The sequence below is a fragment of the Mirounga angustirostris genome, unplaced genomic scaffold (assembly GCF_029215605.1).
Source record: "Mirounga angustirostris isolate CCGP_5_RB_7025 unplaced genomic scaffold, mMirAng1.0.hap1 SCAF_5, whole genome shotgun sequence".
NCBI classification, from domain to species: domain Eukaryota; kingdom Metazoa; phylum Chordata; class Mammalia; order Carnivora; family Phocidae; genus Mirounga; species Mirounga angustirostris.
Window position 1 is genome coordinate 70,998,244 of NW_026991713.1, and position 19,292 is coordinate 71,017,535.

General features: G+C 35.5%; 1 protein-coding gene and 1 pseudogene across 3 annotated transcripts in view; both read right to left on the reverse strand.

Annotated features, from left to right (window-relative positions):
- Window positions 1-19,292, reverse strand: part of CNTN1 (contactin 1) — a 359,783-nt gene that overhangs the window by 96,218 nt on the left and 244,273 nt on the right. For all 3 annotated transcript variants that reach the window (XM_045873624.3, XM_045873625.3, XM_045873626.3), the window contains one exon: window positions 11,295-11,415. In XM_045873624.3, coding sequence (XP_045729580.1) covers window positions 11,295-11,415 — 121 coding nt within the window. The remainder of the gene's footprint in view (window positions 1-11,294; window positions 11,416-19,292) is intronic.
- On the reverse strand, window positions 13,327-18,030 carry LOC135364441 (tigger transposable element-derived protein 1-like; annotated as a pseudogene).

The following is a 19,292-nucleotide window of genomic DNA, read 5'->3' on the forward strand; positions in this document are numbered from 1 at the left end:
CACACACACACACACTACTCATCTAAATAAAAATCTACATAAAGCATTATGAATATAAGCTTCTGATAGAAACAATTCAAACTTGATTTGGGATACAATGATTTATACAGTTTTTGTGTTACCTGTTTTAATTTCAGCTACTCTTTTTCCAGAATGTTTCCAAATTTCATGTAGCATATGTTAGGCTTTGGAAATTAGACCAAAAAAAAAGTTTCAGATAGTGAAAGTCTTTTTTCTTTTGTCTTTAAATCTCAGATTTACATTAAGAAATTTTGTTTAATATGGTATAGAAGATGTAAAAGAAAGGGGGGATCTGAAAGGTATAGTCTTGATTGCATTTTCTATTTTGGCAATTTTAGTGGCAAACATTATGTTCAGCTGGGTGTCAGGAAGGTCTTCCTAACAGCTGGTAGCAATGCCAAGAATATTTATAACACAGCAGAAATACCATGGAAAGTGGTAAAACACGGATGTCAAAGCCTAATTTCTTGCTTTTGTGAACTAATTTTATGGTCCATTTTTGAATGTTGTCTAAAAGTGCACTCATGAAAGAGAATTTAGGTTTGGCAAGCTGCAGAAATATTCCCACAAGTGCTGCTGAATAAATCCTGAAAAACCTTTCCCTCTAAAGGACAATCTTTTAGCTGAAGAGCTTAAGTTCTCCAGAAATGTCTTTTGTTAAAGAATATTCATACAGGGCTTTTCATGTGTGTCAAAGCTTGCTTGATGAAACAACCTGAAATACATTTTTATGGGACCTAAGATGTAAAACATTTATTATAACAGCAACAACAAGGGCATTTATATCAATTCTATTAGTTTAGATTTTTATTAAGAAGCCTAAAAACATTTGAAGTCTAATAACTGGTTCTTTTTTTTTTTGAATTAAGAATAGTTTAAACTAGGGGCGCCTGGGTGGCTCAGTCGTTAAGTGTCTGCCTTCGGCTGAGGTCATGATCCCAGGGTTCTGGGAATGAGCCCCGCATCTGGCTCCCTGCTCAGCGGGAAGCCTGCTTCTGCCACTCCCAGTCTCCCTGCTTGTGTTCCCTCTCTCGCTGTGTCTTTCTCTGTCAAATAAATAAATAAAATCTTTAAAAAAAGAAAAAGAATAGTTTAAACTATAAAGATTTTTTAGATATTAAGCAATTAACCATTGTTTAAATTCTAAATCCCTTTGGCTATATTATACACAAATCTATTTTAAAAGGTTAATTCTGAAGTTACATCCTTCACTGATAATATTTAGTTGAGTATATATGCTCTCTTGGTAGAAAAAAAATCTTTCACTAAAATCTTCTATAAGCAACTTTAAATGTCATAATACCACGAATGGCATTATAATCTCTTGTAAGGTTATCTTAATTTTTATATTAGTGCTCTAGTTGGGGAATATTTCATCGTATTGTTTTTGTTTTTTCCTTACTGTTGATACATAGTCAGATTGAGTAGTTCTGTGACTAACTGTAGAGGTTTTGAAGCTAAATTATCTTACTTAGTGGGACTCAGGCTTTAAGTTTAGCTGTGCTAAAATGATGATGAAGGGGTGGGAAAAACTCATGGACTTAGCTCTTCTCCCCACCTGGGCTGTTTCCCATTCCCATACCACTCATGGCCTTTATATCAGAGCTCCCTTCTGTGGCTTCTGGCAAAACATTAATATCACTTTCTCAGTTGTCTGCTGATTGACTTCTATTTGGTTTATGTAAGACACACTGGAGGAAAAGAGGACCTTAGTATCTTATGAAACACATTTCTAAAGTAGTTTATCTCCAAAATACATTTGATAAACAAAACAATATCATTTGCAAACTATTTTCCATGGATTCCCTAGAACAATAATTTCCAAATCAGTTAGCGACCACTTTATCGCAATCATCTTAGGGCCTTATTAAAAATAAAGATTGGTTGGGGCGCCTGGGTGGCTCAGTCGTTAGGCGTCTGCCTTCGGCTCCGGGCGTGATCCCAGGGTCCTGGGATTGAGCTCCGCATCAGGCTCTCTGTTCGGCGGGGAGCCTGCTTCTCCCTCTCCCTCTGCCTGCTGCTCCCCCTGCTTGTGCTCTCTCTATCTCTCTGTCAAATAAATAAAATCTTTAAAAAAAATAATAAAAAAAAAATAAAGATTGGCCAACCCAAGCCAGGCTTGAACATTTGGTCACTTTGGAATGCTGTATTAATTTGATGTCCTCCATAATCATACTAGAAAATATATTTAGTATTTATTTAAAGAAAATATAGAAATACATAGGGAAAAAAAAGAGTGAAGATGGGTTCTGGGGAAAAAAGCATAACACACACACTGTCCTCTGCTGCCTTCAGTAATTCAGCTCTGGTCCCAAAGCTACAAGCCCCACTTGGTTTTTTCCAGGTCTGGAGGTTAACTGAACCCACTGCCTTAGAAGGTAGTTTGTGGCCATCACTTGCTCAAACATTATCTCTGGGTGTGCCATGCTGCACTTCTAAAATTATACTATCCTTGAAAAAAAGAGCCCATAAGTACTTATTTTTTTTTTATATTTTCAGTGTCTTATATGTTCAGTGACTTTTTAAACTTCCTGTTTTGAGATAACTGTAGATTCAGATGCAGTTGTGAAAAATAATGCAGGGAGATCCTGTATCTCCTTTGCTCATCCCTTACCATAACATTTTGTATCACTAAAGTACAATAGCACAACCAGAAAGTTTACTTTGCTAATAATCCACCAACCTTATTCAGATCTCACTAGTTTTACATGCCTTCATTTGTATGTCTGAATGTTTATTTAGTTTTGTGCAACTTTTATCCATTGCAGTTATAGAGTAATTTCATCACAAGGATCCCCTGTGGTATCCTTTCATGGCCACATCTACTTCCCTTCCTCTGCCCTCTTTAACCTATTAATCTATTTTCCTTCTCTATAATTTTGTCATTTCAAGAATGCTATGTAAATGGAATCATACAGTATGTAAACTTTGAGATTGGCTTTTTTTCACTCAGCATAATTCCCTTGAGATACTTCCAAGTTACATGTATCAATAGATCATTTCTGTTTTATTACAGAGTAGTATTCCATGGTACTGACGTACCACAGTTGAATCATTCACCTATTGAAGGGCATGTGGTTTTTCCCTGGTTTCAGTTATTATGAATAAAGCTGCTATGAACATTTGGATACATATTTTATGTGAACAGATGTTGTTATATCTCTGAGATAAATGCCCAGCAGTACAACTACTGGGTTGTATGGTAAGTACATGATTAAAAACTGCTGCACTCATTTCCAGAGTGGCTGTCTCCTTTTACATTTTCATCTGCAGTGTGTGAGTGACTCACTTCCTCTACATCACTATTTCTTTTTTAAGTTTCATCATTCTGATAGGTATATAATGATATATCATTGTAGTTTTAAATGGTGCTTTTCCTTAATGGCTAATGATGTTGAACACCATTTATATGCTTATTTCCCATTTGTATATCTTCTTCATTGAAATTTCTTTTCTTTTTTTTTTAGAATCTTTTTTTTTTAAAGATTTTATTTATTTATTTGACACACACACACAGAGGAATCACAAGCAGGCAGAGTGGCAGGGAGCGGCAGAGGGAGAAGCAGGCTCCCCACTGAGCAAGGAGCCCGATGTGGGACTCCATCCCAGGACCCTGGGATCATGACCTGAGCCAAAGTCAGATGCTTAACGACTGAGCCACCCAGGTGCCCCCATTGAAATTTCTGCTCATGTCTTTTGTCATTTGTCATATTGGATTGTTTTAGAGTTTTGGGAATTCTCTATAGATTCTATATATAAATCTTTTGTTGAACGTGTGGTTTGCAAATATTTCCTTCCACTCTGTAGGTTGTCTTTTCATCATCTTTGCAGAGACTCACAAAGCAAAAGTTTTTAATTTTGATGAAGTCTAATTTATCACTTTTTCCTCTTATACATTATGCTTTTGGTGTCAAGTCTACAAACTCTTACCTTATTCCTAGCTGCTGAACATTTTCACCTTTATTAATTTTCCTAAAAGTTCCATAGTTTTACATTTTACATTTAAGTCCATGATTCATTCACTTGGAGTTGATTTTCTATAATGTTTGAGGTTTAGGTCAAAGCTCTTTTTTTTGCCTATGAATGCTCAATTGTTCCAACATCATTTATTGGAAAGACTATCTTTTCTCCATTGAATTACTTTTGCAACTTTGTTAAAAATCATTTGAGCATATGTGTATGAGTTATTTTCTGTGTCCAGTGCTTATGTACCATGATTCATCAAGCCAATCTTTATTCTAACTTTGCTAAACTTATCCCAGCACTATTAATTCAAAATCTTCCAAGAGAGAGCCTAGAATTGTGTGTCTTTAATCATAGTAGTAAATCTGATGTAGAGCCATATTTGGGAACCCTGCTCAGAGGTTACACAAGGATTTTTCATGAATCTTTGCTGAGGTTGGTGGTGAGGAAGTAGAGGATAGCAGGTGACTTTGTGACTCTCTCATTTATTAAATTAATTAAGAAATAGTTAACATTTAGGGAAAGTTATGAAAAACAAGAAATGGCCACCTATGTTCTCATCACTTGGCTTAATAAATGAAACATTACCTATAAAGATGTAGCTTCTTGTCGGTCCTCTCCCTCCTCAATCACATCCTCCTCCCTTTCTGTCTCCAACCCCAGAGGTAACCACTCTCCTATATTTTATAATTATCATTTTTACACATTCTCTATATTTGACAATATAAAATACACACACATATGCATATACAACCATATATACAGATATATGTCTAATTTGTTATTTTACTAGAAGTCTGACATAAAAGCGACTACCAACTTGATCAGAGGGCAAATTATCATTCTCATCAGCCTTCAAACCCAGACCACAGCATATCCTGAAGTCTGGTTTAGCTCATGTGCTTAGATTTACCCACACGTTTACTAGTTTCTTTGTTCACCATGCTTTCTGACATCTCAGAATTTAATTCTGGGATTATTTTCCTCTCTTCCTGAATTTTATCCATCAGACATTCCTTTATACATAACATTTTCTTGGGGGATAAACTCTGTTACTATTTGTCCAAATATAACTTTATTTTTCCTCATTATGAATGATAATTTTTCTGGATATACACTTTTTGATAGACAGTTACTTTTTGTTTAGCATACTGAAAACTTTACTCCATGGCTGTAGTAGTATCTACAGCTGCATAACAAATTACCCCAAAACCCAGTGGCTTAAAACAACAATATACATTATCTCTCACAGTTGCTGTGGATTAAGAATTCTTGAGTGGCTTAGCTGGAGAGTTCTTGATCAGGATTTTGGCCAAGGCTACAGTTACCTGAAAGCTTGCCTGGAGGATCTGCTCTCTAGATGGCTTACTTGAATGATTGGGAAATTGATGCTGGTTTTCAGTAGGTCATCTTACACCTCATGTAGGCTTCTCTACAAAATTGCTGAAATGTCCTCATGACATGACAGCTGGCTTCCTCCAGATTGAGAGTTCCAAGAACCAAGGGAGAAGAAGTGATGTGGTTTATGACAGTGTTCAGCAATGTCACTTCTGTTGCCATATACAGCAACTCCCAGTGTAAAAGGGATTATTCAAGTGTTGGTATACCAGAAAGCAAAATGAGTGGGGGCCATTGTGAAGTCTGGCTCCTCCCGTTACTTTGTGACTTTTTTTATTTTTTTTTTTACTTTATGACTCTTTATTGCTAATGCTGAGCAGTCTGTGGTCAGTGTATTGCTATGCCTTTGCAAAAAATATTTTTCCCTCTTGCTGCTCTTATAATCTTCTATTGGTTATTAATGTTCTGCAATTTTATTTTTTTTCATTAATTGTTCTTGTATTTCATTGTGATTCTTAAAACTGAGAAGCTATATTTGTCACTAATCTTCCTAAATTTGTAGTCATTATCTTTTTGAAAACTTTTCTCTCCTACTTTATCTAATATTCCTTCTGGTAATCTGATTTGACAAATATTGCTTTATCATTATCCTTAATATAATAATCTCATTTTTATAATTTGTCTTTGTCTTTCTGTGTTTATTTATTTGTGTTTGTTTCCTCATATACTACCTCTTAGGTCCCTAATCCTTTTCTTTTTCTTTTATTATGTTATGTTAATCACCATACATTACTTCATTAGTTTTTGATGTAGTGTTCCATGATTCATTGTTTGCATATAACACCCAGTGCTCCATTCAGTATGTGCCCTCTTTCATACCCATCACCAGGCTAACCCATTCCCCCACCCCCCTCCCCTCTAGAACCCTCAGTTTGTTTCTCAGAGTCCATAGTCTCTCATGGTTTGTCTCTCCCTCCGATTTCCCTCTTTCATTTTCTAATCTGTCTCTGATTGTTGTTTAATCTATTGATTTTTTATTTTCAATGATTGTGTTTATCATTTATAGGTATTATTCCTGTTTTTTCCTCCAAATTCTCATTTTTATAGTATCTTGTTTCCAACTCATTTTTACCATTTCCTCTTTTATTTATTTAAAGATTTGGGCAAGAATATTCTCATTCTTATTCCAATGATTAAAATATGTATAGTATTCTGAACTCAAACACTATTGTTATCAATCTAACTCCTGATTCTCTCTCATTATGGCTTGCTTGTCATTTTTTACATAATTTCATATTTGATTTATCTAAATTTGTTGGACTCCTGAAGGGGCTGGTTTGAAGGCTTGCTATTTAGAGAGGGTAGTTTTTTGCCTTCGCCAGGGCTGTGAGGAAGAATGTATATTGGTTTATCCAAAAATTGTGGTGCTTTTAGTGAAAGAGATTTAGAACATTGAATTAGCATATTGCCAGTAAAGTAAATATTTTTGATTTCTTCCAATCACTGCAACCTGAATTCTATGTTAAGGCTTCCAGGACAATAGTGCTTGAATAAAAGTTACTTTTGCAAAAATAATCTCTATACTGTACAAAGACTAGCAGAAATATATCCAAAGTGAAAGGATAGAAATAGCATAAAGGGCAGCTTTGGAAATCAAAGGTGAAAATTACATGGCCAATATGACTCCAGGGTTTGAAACTGCTTACATTACTGGAGGAACAGACAATATGTGCCACTTTTATGGTCTAATCCTTGAGCACCTGCGGACTCAATTAGTGGGTAAAAAAATTGAAGTGCTATAGATTTTTAAACATAAACATTTATGGCTGCTACAGAGACAATGACTTATAAATGATTATTGGACCATTTTTTGTAAACTGTTTTTAGTTGACAACATTTGCTATTCTTTTCCTTATTTCTCAATCCTATCATACATAAACAGATAAAAGGTGGAGGTGAGTTTTCTCTGGGTAAAAAGCTCCATGAAATCAGATCCGATGTTACATTTTCCTTTGTCTATGTTTTTCCTATATTTAATTCCAGTTTTATATTTAGAAACACTCATATTTAACTAATTCACTGCCTCTATTCTAAACTCAATTTAAAATAATGATGAAAGGTATAAGCCTAAAATACATTTTTCTCTCTCATACAAATTACTTTTTTTTCCCAAAGATTTATCTATTTATTTGAGAGAGCAAGAATGAGAGAGAGAGTACATGAGAGGGGGGAGGGTCAGAGGGAGAAGGAGGCTCCTCGCTGAGCAGGGAGCCCGATGCGGGACTCGATCCAGGGACTCCAGGATCATGACCTGAGCCGAAGGCAGTCGCCCAACCAACTGAGCCACCCAGGCGCCCCAAATTACTTTTATCAAACTTTACACACATACCCACACTCACCAATACATGATTATTACTACACACACACACACGCACACACACATACATGCACACACACACACGGATAGCAGCAATAATTTTCATTATGTATTCATTCCCTTCAAGGTAACATAGGCTAAAAGAAACCACATTATCTAAGTTATGTCTGAATATTTCTATTTTCATTTCATAGGGCATAACAGTTTATGCACTAAGCTAGTTCTATTGCCCAAAAAATTTCTCAGTGATCATCAGGAAATTACTTTCCTCTCTAATCTGTTCACTCTCCCACTCATTGCACTAATTTCAGAATCTGCAATTTAGGTCACTAGAATTAGTGACTAGAATTATTTCATCTCTAATACGGCAAGTTCTTAAAGATATCTGATGTCTAATATGTAACATATTTAATATGTTTTGAGTCAGATATATTCTTGAAAGTTTTAGTGAAAATTTAATTTTTCACATGCAATTCATAATTTAAATGAGCTATTAGAGCTCACTACATGGAACTTGTTAGGTTTTTTTTTTTTTATTACTAGCATGAAGTGAATATCCCTTAGTTTTTCTTTTTAGAGAGTCTTGATCTAGATGAGGGAAGGAAAGAGAAGCAGGTTAAGTTTCTTGGCCTCTGGGCCGAAAATGGCCTTTTGGGCCATTGCTGGCTTTGGAAATCTGATGAAAATTATAAATCCTCTTCCCAGGGAAATGCCACACACACATGAAATTTTGTATATGATTTCAGAAAGTCCATGAACCTCTTGAAGCCTGTCCAAGGAACAGATTATGATTTCCTGGACTAGATGACAAAACATAATTAAGTGGATAAATGGACCAATAATAATATTACTTGAGGTATGCTATATTTTCTTATATACTACTCATCATCACTATATAATAAATATAGAAAATTGTTTAATTTTATATCCCATGACTTAAGTATATAAAGCATATTTGAAGGTCTAATTTATATACATTTTTTGACACAAGCAATGCACATATATATTTGACTATTTTAATTGCAAATTTCTCTTGACATAAAAGGAATACCTTTTAGATTATTAGAAATAAAGTTTGGAGAGTGATTACAACTTGTAGGCTTTTAACAGGGCTAGGTAATACTTTTTATCTACGTGTAGAGTATTTTTAATATCCCGCTGTAGTGTAGGGACTTAAAATGTTTTATCATATTTCTACTGAGTGCACTTGCCAGGTTCTATTGCTTCAAAGTACTTTTCCTGTAACTAAAAAGCTTAAAGAAAACACTTAATATTTCCATAGAATACCTAAAATAGTTTTTTTATTGGTTTTACCTCTGTAAAAAAAATACACATTAGGATGATTGCTAATTACCTAAGTATGTGTGGATAATACCATTGATGCTCTTTGACTGCATTTGTCTAAATTCCTCTTCCCTCTGAATATTGGGAATTTACCACATTGCAATTACATGAAAACACTGCTGTACGAGCATGGTAACAAAACCCCTTTGTTGTTTGTTTTTGTTTTGCTTTGTTTTTAGAGAGGGAGAAAAAGTGGGAGAGGTGGAGGGGGGCAGAGTGGGAGACTCCACACCCAGCACAGAGCCCGACATGGGGGGCTCTATTTCACAACCCCGAGATCATGACTCTAGCCAAAATCAAGAGTCAGGTGCTTAACCAACTGAGCCACCCAGACGCCCCAAACATAATCCCTATTGTAACATAATGTGAATTTTTAAGTATGCAAACAATTTCAATTAAATATATACATAGGCTATTGTTGAAAATGGCTTAACAGCTAGTAATCTAACTAGAAAAAACAGTGAGCTAGTCCCCCTCTCTGATGACTCTTGAATATAATAGATGTCCCAGATCATAAAATACTTTTAATGAAAATACAGAACTTAAATGAACTTTCTTCAATTTAGCATAAGGGATATATGGAATGAATGTCTAAGTTCATTTGGATAAAGAAGCTTCAGCTGAACTTCTATTACTCTATTGGAGAATATGTTCAGCTGGAATAAAGGGCTTTTCAGCATTTCCCCAGATGGAGAATTGAGGACTCCATATTATCACTATTCTAGAGGCAACTGCAAGAGATATATGAGGTTGGGTGAAATTATATTAGATCCAAAGGGGTATGAAGACAAACCACAGATATCATCTCATTTACTAATTATTTGTTTAATTGTATAAAAACTGACTGAAAAGTGTGTAATAAATAATAGCCAATAAATATTTCTAGTAGATGAAATGTGAAAAAATAAAAAATTTAACATAAAAAAGAATAAAATAAAAATTTTAACATGACACAGACTGATAAAGAGAGCTATGAAACTATGGGATAGAATTCTTCAGCTGACTTAAGGATTAATAAAAAATGCATATGTGAATTTCACAACCTAGTAGAGAAGATAACTCATATGCACAGATTGCTATAAAACACATTAAAGAAAGTATTGACTGCTAATAAAGTTTAGAAGAAAGGGACACATATTTGGGACATCAGGAAAGGACTCATGAATTTGGCAATGCTTGAGCCTAGCCTTGAAGGATGGCTTAAGATTTGGGCAACAAACAATGACTGTGGGACATGGAAGTAATGCTGTGATCCAAGGAACGGAAGTAGAAACCCTAGGATATTTCTGTGGACGGGTTGGACAGTGGAGTTGGTTACATGGAATGATAAAAGATTAAAGCTAAAAAGACTGAAGTTAATACAAGAAGCTTTTTGGTACTTAGCTAAAAGGAGTGGTCTTTGTTCTGTAGGCAGTGAGTGAAGAGCCAATGAATGAAGTTTTGAGCGGGCCTCACAGCTATACAGCAAAGGTCAGCATTAAGGGGGCTGTACTTTCAATAAGGGTGTATTGCCGCATATTCTCAATTATATATAAGAACAAAAGCACTAGCCTAAAAACCAGCAACAAACGGAGGGGCGCCTGGATGGCTCAGCCGTTAAGCATTTGCCTTCAGCTCAGGTCATGATCCCAGGGTCCTGGGATCGAGCCCCACATCAGGCTCCCTGCTCGGCGGAAAGCCTGCTTCTCCCTCTCCCACTCCCCCTGCTTCTGTTCCTGCTCTCGCTAACTCTCTCTCTGTCAAATAAATAAATAAAATCTTTTAAAAAAAATAAATAAAAAATAAAAAAATAAAAACCAGCAACAAATGGAAACATGATACATGTATAAATTAACTTTTTATTCTAAAATGATAGTGATAAATATGTAACACTTCAAGGTATAGCAAACAGCATCAGTATGTTTTTTCCATACAAAAAAATACAAAAGGAAACAACACTATACTCAACACATGAAAAGTATTACCAGAAACTGAGAACTTCTGGTAAATACTAAGTTTAAAAGCGCAAACATTTAGTAGGAGGTATGTGGTATAAGTTTCTAGAAGATATGTAGTTAGTAAAACAAACAAAATCAGTGTTGTTTACTACTTGTCTGGCATAAATCATTCTTAGGCATGGATGAGGAGCTATTCTCAAGGACCAAGACTCTAAATATATAAGAATTCTTACCAGAGTTACCAGAAGATTATACAATAGTTATGCAAGTCAAATACCTCTGGTTTTGTAAATTTAGAATGTTGAAATTCTTACCTCGAACAACAAGGTCAGCTGAAGCTGAAGAATTGTCCACGATTGTCTGAGCGGTACATGTGTATCTACCAGCATGCTTCAGCTGGGCATTTCGGATAAGCAGTTCCCCATTGGAATCCAGCTGTTAGCAAAAATAGCAGTCATTCACATCACTACACTCTTCACCAATTATATGGCATTTAGGATACAAGAGGTACCTTTTTCCCCTAACAAGATGAGCACCATTAAAAGGTATTTTTTTTAGATATGCTAATTATGTCCTTACTTAGGTTACTTCAAGTCTGTCTTCAGTATCCCAAGCAAAAAGTAAAGTGAGTGAATTAATTAAGATCCTTTTTAGCCCAAATATCTTTAACATTCTATTATTCCTATTACCAGAGGGAGGGCCATAGAGAGATAAACTAAGGGATGAAACTATTTCATTCATAGCTTTTAAAGATAAATGGCAAAGTCTAAAACACTTCATGCTAAATGTCAATGAAGATAAATGGTATATGGCTAGGAAGAATTTGGTTTTGCAAAGCCAATCTGATTAATGTCAAGATGTACTACAGTTAATTACACAAAGATACTAAAAGTGTAAGAAACTGTCAAAATGGACAATTCTAAAATTTTCTGTTTTGGTCGAAACACAAACTCCATGTAAACAAGGATATTTGTTTTGTTCACTGCTCTATTCCCAGTGTTTGTTCAATATACATTTTTTGAAGAAGGCCTGAGGGACTCTTGCCTGTGAGAGATAAGGCACTATCTAAATGCAATTTCTAAAAATAGCTAGTATTTATTGAATGCCCATTCTGAACCAGGCTCTGGGCTATGCAAGTGTGTGTGTGTGTGTGTGTGTGTGTTTGTGTGTGTGTAATTTCATTCTCTTCTGACTACAGTCCTATAAGATAGGTCCTATTCTGTCCATTTTATTAAAGATATAAGTGAGACTTAGAGTAGCCAAATAATTTAACTAAGGTCACTGAGCTTGTTTGGTAGTGGGAGCATCCAAAGTCCATGCTCATTATCTCCAAACTATTCATCTAGAGAAAAATTTGGAAAACAATTATCTATCATCTCTCTCTCTCTCTCTCTCTCTCTCTACCTATCTATTTGAGAGAGGGTGAGAATGAGTGAGTAGGAGGGGAAAAGGAGAGGGAGAGAGAATCTCCAACAGACTCCCCACTGAGCATGGAGCCTGATTCAGGGCTCAATCCAAAGACCCCAAGATCACGACCTGAGCCGAAACCAAGAGTCAGATGCTTAACAGACTTAACCACTCAGGCACCCCTGGAAAACTCAATTTTTAAGTAGACATTTGGTTTTCTGGAGAACTAAGTATACTAATTTACTATTCTAATCATAAATATCCAGCTATATCAAAAGATGAAAAATTAATGGTTAGGTTAATATTTTACATAATAGATGAGAATATTGTTTATGTAATATAATAGACTTACACATTTTAAAATTTTGATTCTTTTAATGACTGCATGTGGAATGAATGCTCTGCTTCACCATACATTTTGCCAGTGGCCCCTTCATATATCAAATTTCCTGCTGGTTTTGGAAAGTGTTTGGGTTTGCTAAACTTTTTTAATTAACGAGGTTAAGAATATAGGCATACCCTGAAGATATTGTGGGTTCAGTTCTAGACCACCACAATAAGCCAAGTCAAATCAATTTTTTAAAATTTCCCAGTGCATATAAAAGTTATGTACACCATATTATAGTCCGCAATGGTATTACACTATATTAAAGTATGCAATGGCACTTACACTATATTAAAGTATTCAATGGCATTATGTCTAACAAAGCAACCTACAGGGCCGCCTGGGTAGTGCAGTCAGTTGAGCGTCTGATTCTTGGTTTTGGCTCAGGCCATGATCTCAGGGTGGTGAGATTGAACCCTGTGTGGGGCTCCACACTCAGCATGGAGTCTGCTTGGGATTCTCTTTCCCTCTGTCCCTCCCACTCATGTGCTTACTCTCTCTCTTTCAAATAAATAAATAAAGCTTTTTTAAAAAAGCAATATACATGCATCAATTTAAAAATAATTTATTGCTAAAAAATGCTAACCACCATATGAACTTTCAGCATGTCATAATCTTTTGCTGGTGGAGGGTCTTGCCTTGATGTTGATGGCTGCTGACTGATGAGTATGGTGGTTGTTGAAGGTTGGAGTGTCTGTGGCAATTTCTTAAAATAAGACAACAATGACGCTTGCCCCATCAATTGACTCTTCCTTTAATGAAAGATTTCTCTGTAGCATGTGATGCTGTTTGACAGCATTCTACCCACAATGGAACTGCTTTCAAAATTGGAGTCAATCCTCACAAACCCTGCTGCTGCTTTATCAACTGAGTTGATATAATATTCTAAATCTTCTGTTGTCATTTCAATAGTCTTTACAGCATCTTCACCATGAGTAGATTCCATTTCAAGAAACCACTTTCTTTGCTCATCCATAAGAAGCAACTCTTCATCTGTTCAAGTTTCATCATAAGATTGCAGCAATCCAATCACATCATCAGACTCCACTTCTAATTCTAGTTCTCTTATTATTTTCACTACATTTGCAGTTACTTCCTCTACTGAAATCTTAAACACCTCACAGTCATCCATGAGGGTTGGAATCAAATTCTTCTAAATTCCTGTTCACGTGGATATTTTTGGACTCTTCCCATGAATCACAAATATTCTTAATGGCATCTAAAACTGGGAATCCTTCCCAGAAGTTTCTCAATTTTCTTTGCCCAGACCCATCAGAGGAATCACTATCTATGGCAGCTATAGCCTTATGAAATATAGTTCTTAAATAATAGGACTTGAAATGAAAACACTAATTTGAGAGGATATATGCACCCCCGTGTTTATGACAGCATTCTTTACAATAGCTACAATATGAAAGAAACACAAGTGTCCTTCTATACACATACAATGTATTATTAGTCACAAAAATGAAGGAAATACTGCCATTTAATACAACTTGGATGTGTTATTTGAAGTGAAATAAGTCAGATGGAAACAGACAAATACCATATAATTTACTGATATATGAAATCTAAAAAACAAAATGAATGAAAAAATAAAGAAACAGATTCTTAAATACAGAGAACAATCTGGTAGTTGCCAGAGGGAAGGTTGGTGGGGGAATGGGCAAAATAGAAGAAAGGGACTATGAGATACAAATTCCCAGTTATAAAATAAGTAAGTCATGGAGATGAAAAGTACAGCATAGATAATATACTGTATTATAATATATTACAATAATATTGTAATAATGTTATATGGTGACAGATGGTGACTACACTCACTGTGGTGAACATTGAGTAATGTATAGAATGTGTTGAGTTACTACATTGCACACCTGAAACTAATATAACATTGTACGTCAATTGTATTTCAATAATAAATGTAAAACAATAATAAGGCTTGAAAGTTGAAATTGCTCTTTGATCCATGGGCTACAGAATGGATGTTGTGTTAGCAGGCATGAAAACATTAATCTTGTTGTACATCTCCATCAGAGCTGTTTAGTGACCATGTGCATTGTCAACAGGCAGTAATATTTTGAAATAATTTTTTTTTTTCTGAGCAATAGGTCTCAGCAGTGGGCTTAAAATATTCAACAATATTGAATATTTTAAAATGTTGTCAACAGATGTGCTGTCATCCAGGCTTTGCTGTTCCATTTATAGAGCACAGGCAGAGTAGATTCTGCATAACTCTTAACAGCCCTAGGATTTTGAGAATGGTAAATGAGAATTGGCTTCAACTTATATTCACCAGCTGCATTAACCCCAAACAAGAAAGTCAGGCAGTCCTTTGAAGTTGTGGAGACTTTTAAATAGATATGAAAATCCTAGATAATATCTTCTAATGTAAGGTTGATTTGTCTACTTTGAAAATCTGTTGTTTAGTGTAGCCACCTTCATTAATGATCTTAGCTAGATCTTCTGGGTAACTTGCTGCAGCTTCTCCATCAACACTTGCTATTTCACCTTGCATTGTTATGTTATGGAGATGGCTTCTTTCCTTAAACCTCATGAACCAACCTCTGCTAGCTTCACACTTTTCTTCTGCAGCTTCCTCACCTCTCTCAGCCTTCATGGAATTGAATAGAGTTAGGGCCTTGCTCTGGATTAGGGTCTGGCTGAAGGGGATGTTTTGGCTGGTTTGATCTTCTATCCAGACCACTAAAACTTTCTCCATACCAGCAATAAGGCTGTTTTGCTTACTTATTATTCATATGCTCACTGGAGTAGAACTTTTAATTTCCTTCAAGAACTTTTCCTTTGTATTCATAACTTGGCTAACTCTTTGGTGCAAGAGTCCTAGCTTCAGGCCTATCTTGGCTTTCAACAGGCCTTCTACTCTAAGCTTAATTATTTCTAGCATTTGATTTAAAATGAGAGATGTGAAACTCTTTCTTTTACTTGAACACTTAGAGGCCATCATTGGGTTATTGGCCTGATTTCAATATTGTTGTATTTCAGGGAATAGGGAGGGCCAAGGAGAGGGAGAAAGTCAGAACAGCTAGTCTGTGGAGCAGTCAAAACCCACACAACAGTTATTAAATTTGCTGTTTCATGTGGGTACAGTTCTTGGCACCTGAAAACAATGACAATAGTAACATCAAAGATCACTGATCACAGATCTAGCAAATATAATAATAATGAAAATTTAAAATATTGTGGGAATTACCAAAATATGATCCAGAGACACAAAGTGAGCAAATGCTATTGGGAAAATGGTGCAAGTAGACTTGCTCAACAATGGGTTGCCACAAACCTTCAATTTGTAAAAACACATTATTTGCAAAGAACCATAAAGTGAAATGTAGTAAAACGAGGTATGCCTGTAATTGCTAGTTATAATGTGAGCAGATTGATTCCGTTGGTTGTAACAGAATGCTACTATCTCCATATAAAGAACTGGTTCGTGGCCACATGCATTGTTCCTTGATATTAGCCAGTCTTAGTAAAAATGTAGCTAGAGGTTATACAATTTAATGTCAGTTGGGGGTCCTCCTGTACCTTGAGGTCTAAAAATTTAATTCCCAAGATTTCTGCAAATTCCTTGGGTAGTCTCTCCTACCTATATCTCCTCCTACATTGTATCCCTGTGTTATATATGTGTACAGTGTCTTCTACTAGACTGTAATTTTTTGTGGGAGGAACTAGGTTTTATTTATTATTACATACAAATTACTTATTGTAATTTCCTTCTGCTCCAATGGTCAGTTACTTCTTTGTCACACCAAGGAGTACCAGACAAGAAATTCAGTCCTTTCCCTATTTTGTCATAAAACTTAATAACACAAAGTACCCCCTCGTACGTACCCCCATTCCACTGAATGAAAGATGATGGAATTGGCTGTATCCCACAAGGCAGGGCAAATCAACATTGAAAATTACCATTCACTACATATTTTTATTCTTAAATTCCTGTTGGCCATATTTTTACTAGGGATTTCTCAGTGACTTTTCCCTTTGCCAGTGCCCTTGCTGATACCCACTCCCACTCGCATTTCCTACTTCTCTCTGCTCTTCTCTCCTTGCCCCTGGAACAGAGAATTATTCTTTTTTTCTCATGTTAAGCTACTTAATTCTATGATCGTTGCTTGGATCAGATAATACCTATTCTTCAAAACCTGACTTTCTGTTCTTAGATTTTTTTTTCTATTTCTTTATCTCTTACTCCTCAATTCATTTGAATCTGGTTCCCACCTCTTCAATTTATTTTATTTGACTTCTGATAGCATTTGACCTTTTCCCACATATTCAACTTTCTAATCATCTATGACAACACACTTCCCAGAAACTTTGAGGACATTCTCAACCTTCTTCTCCTTCTTCTTCTTCTTCTTCTTCTTCTTCTTCTTCTTCTTCTTCTTCTTCTTCTTCTTCTTCTTCTTCTTCTTCTTCTTCTTCTTCTTTCTTCTTCAACTTCCTTATAATTCCATCATAAATTCTTGAATTCATCCATTCCTTCCATCACTACTGTCTCTTTCCTTTTCTAAGCTACCAACATCTCCCACTGAACTACTATTCTCTGTTCGGTCACAACCTCCACCCCTGTTCTATTCTTTTCTCTCCTTGGCACACAGAGTGACATTTTAAAAACACCAATATGACCAACTCACCCCTCTTTGTAAAAATACAACTTACTGAAAGCTTTAAAATTTTTCCTCTTCCTGGAATATGGCCAATCTGGCTCCATTTTCTAAATTCTGTCCAATATTCCAGCTCAGCTAGTGCCATATCATTTACTCTGCTCTCCAGGAGAACATTCCCTTTATAGGACCTTAAATGCATCTTGTTCTCTCCCATCTCTGGTTCTCCATGCTATTTCCTCTCTTAGAATGTGATCCCCTCATATCCCCACACTCTTATCACATTCACCTAAGTAAACACTCTTCACTTACCAATACCAATTTATTCCTCAAGCAAGACTTTCCATTTTCTCTTGTTAGATTTTGTCACTGCACCTTTTACCTTATGTCATATAATATATCTCAACAGCAATAAAATATTTGTACAATTATAGGATTAAAGTTGGTCTTCTTAGAGGACTCTAAGTTTTATGTGAGGAGGAATATGCCTGTTTTGTTCATCATTGTATCCCTGTGTTATATATGTGTACAGTGTCTTCTACTAGACTGTAATTTTTTTTGTGGGAGGAACTAGGTTTTATTTATTATTACATACAAATTACTTATTGTAATAGCTGGCATACAGGAGGAATTCAGCAAATAAATATTACACAAATGAATTAATAAATACCTATTATCTAAAATGTTCTTACTAAATTCTTTTAGTAATTTTGTATGATTTTTTTCAGGTAAGATAATGACAATGTTATAAGATAAAATAACTGAATTGAGAACAACTATTGGTATCCATATACATTAGATAAACTGCCATTAATAATATATTTCAAACTATTTATGAACTAATTTCATGAGGAAATAAAAGTTTTAGCAATAATGTGTAAATTTCTAGAAAAAAAAATGCAGTGAACATATACGAGAATGGAAACCTCTAAGTTTTCCAACTACCTGTATGCATTGTAAAAAATTTGGCCTTGCCCCAAGGGAGGTCTGCTATTTCTTCAGCTTCTGGAAGGTAATCTAAAGTGTCTTTCTTTGCCTTGGGTCATACTGGATAGTCTAACAATGTGATTTAGAGTGGGTATTAGAGACTCTTGTATAATACATTTTAGACTTAGGGTCTGAAATCGTATAGTGACTTAGGGTAGGGGCTTTGGGTCATGTGGTATCAGTCAGTCCAGAGACTGACATTAACTATTTGGGCAATCAATCAGTCATGCCTACATGATTAAGCCCCAATAAACTCTTTGAACACCAAAGCTCGGGTGAGCTTTCCCAGTTGGCAATACTCTGTGCATATTGCCACACACCTAAGCTGATAAAGTAATGCATCTTGACTCCACAGAGACAGAACAGTAGAAGCTCTATATTTGGTACTTCTCTGGGATTCTGCCCTGTGCACTTCTTCTGTTGGCTGATTTTAATCTGTATGTTTTTCCTGTAATAAACTGTAACCATAAATATAATGGCTTTCAGGGAGTTCTGTGAGTCCCTTCTAGCAAATCAAAACTGAGGGTGGTTTTGGCAACCCCTGGAATTTGTAGTTCATTTCAGAAGTGAAGATGGTCTTGGGGATGGTGCCCCTTTGTAGCTGGCCTAACTCTTCATACTGCCTTACTAAATAGAATTCATTTATGAGAGGAGGTAAAGAAATATTATTTTATTATTTATAACTTTTTAAAAAATATTTGAGGCAAGGAGAGAATAAATGTGTGTGTATGGTGAAGGTCATATGTTTTTCTTGAGCTGTCATAAAGGCTAATTGGCACATATTTCTGAGTAATTTTCTAGTGAGAAAAAATAAAATAATTTAAACACTGTATATTTGTAAAACACACTGCTTTAATGTGTTTTCACATTCTTAATTAGCACTGCATTGTGACACTAAATATTCAGTA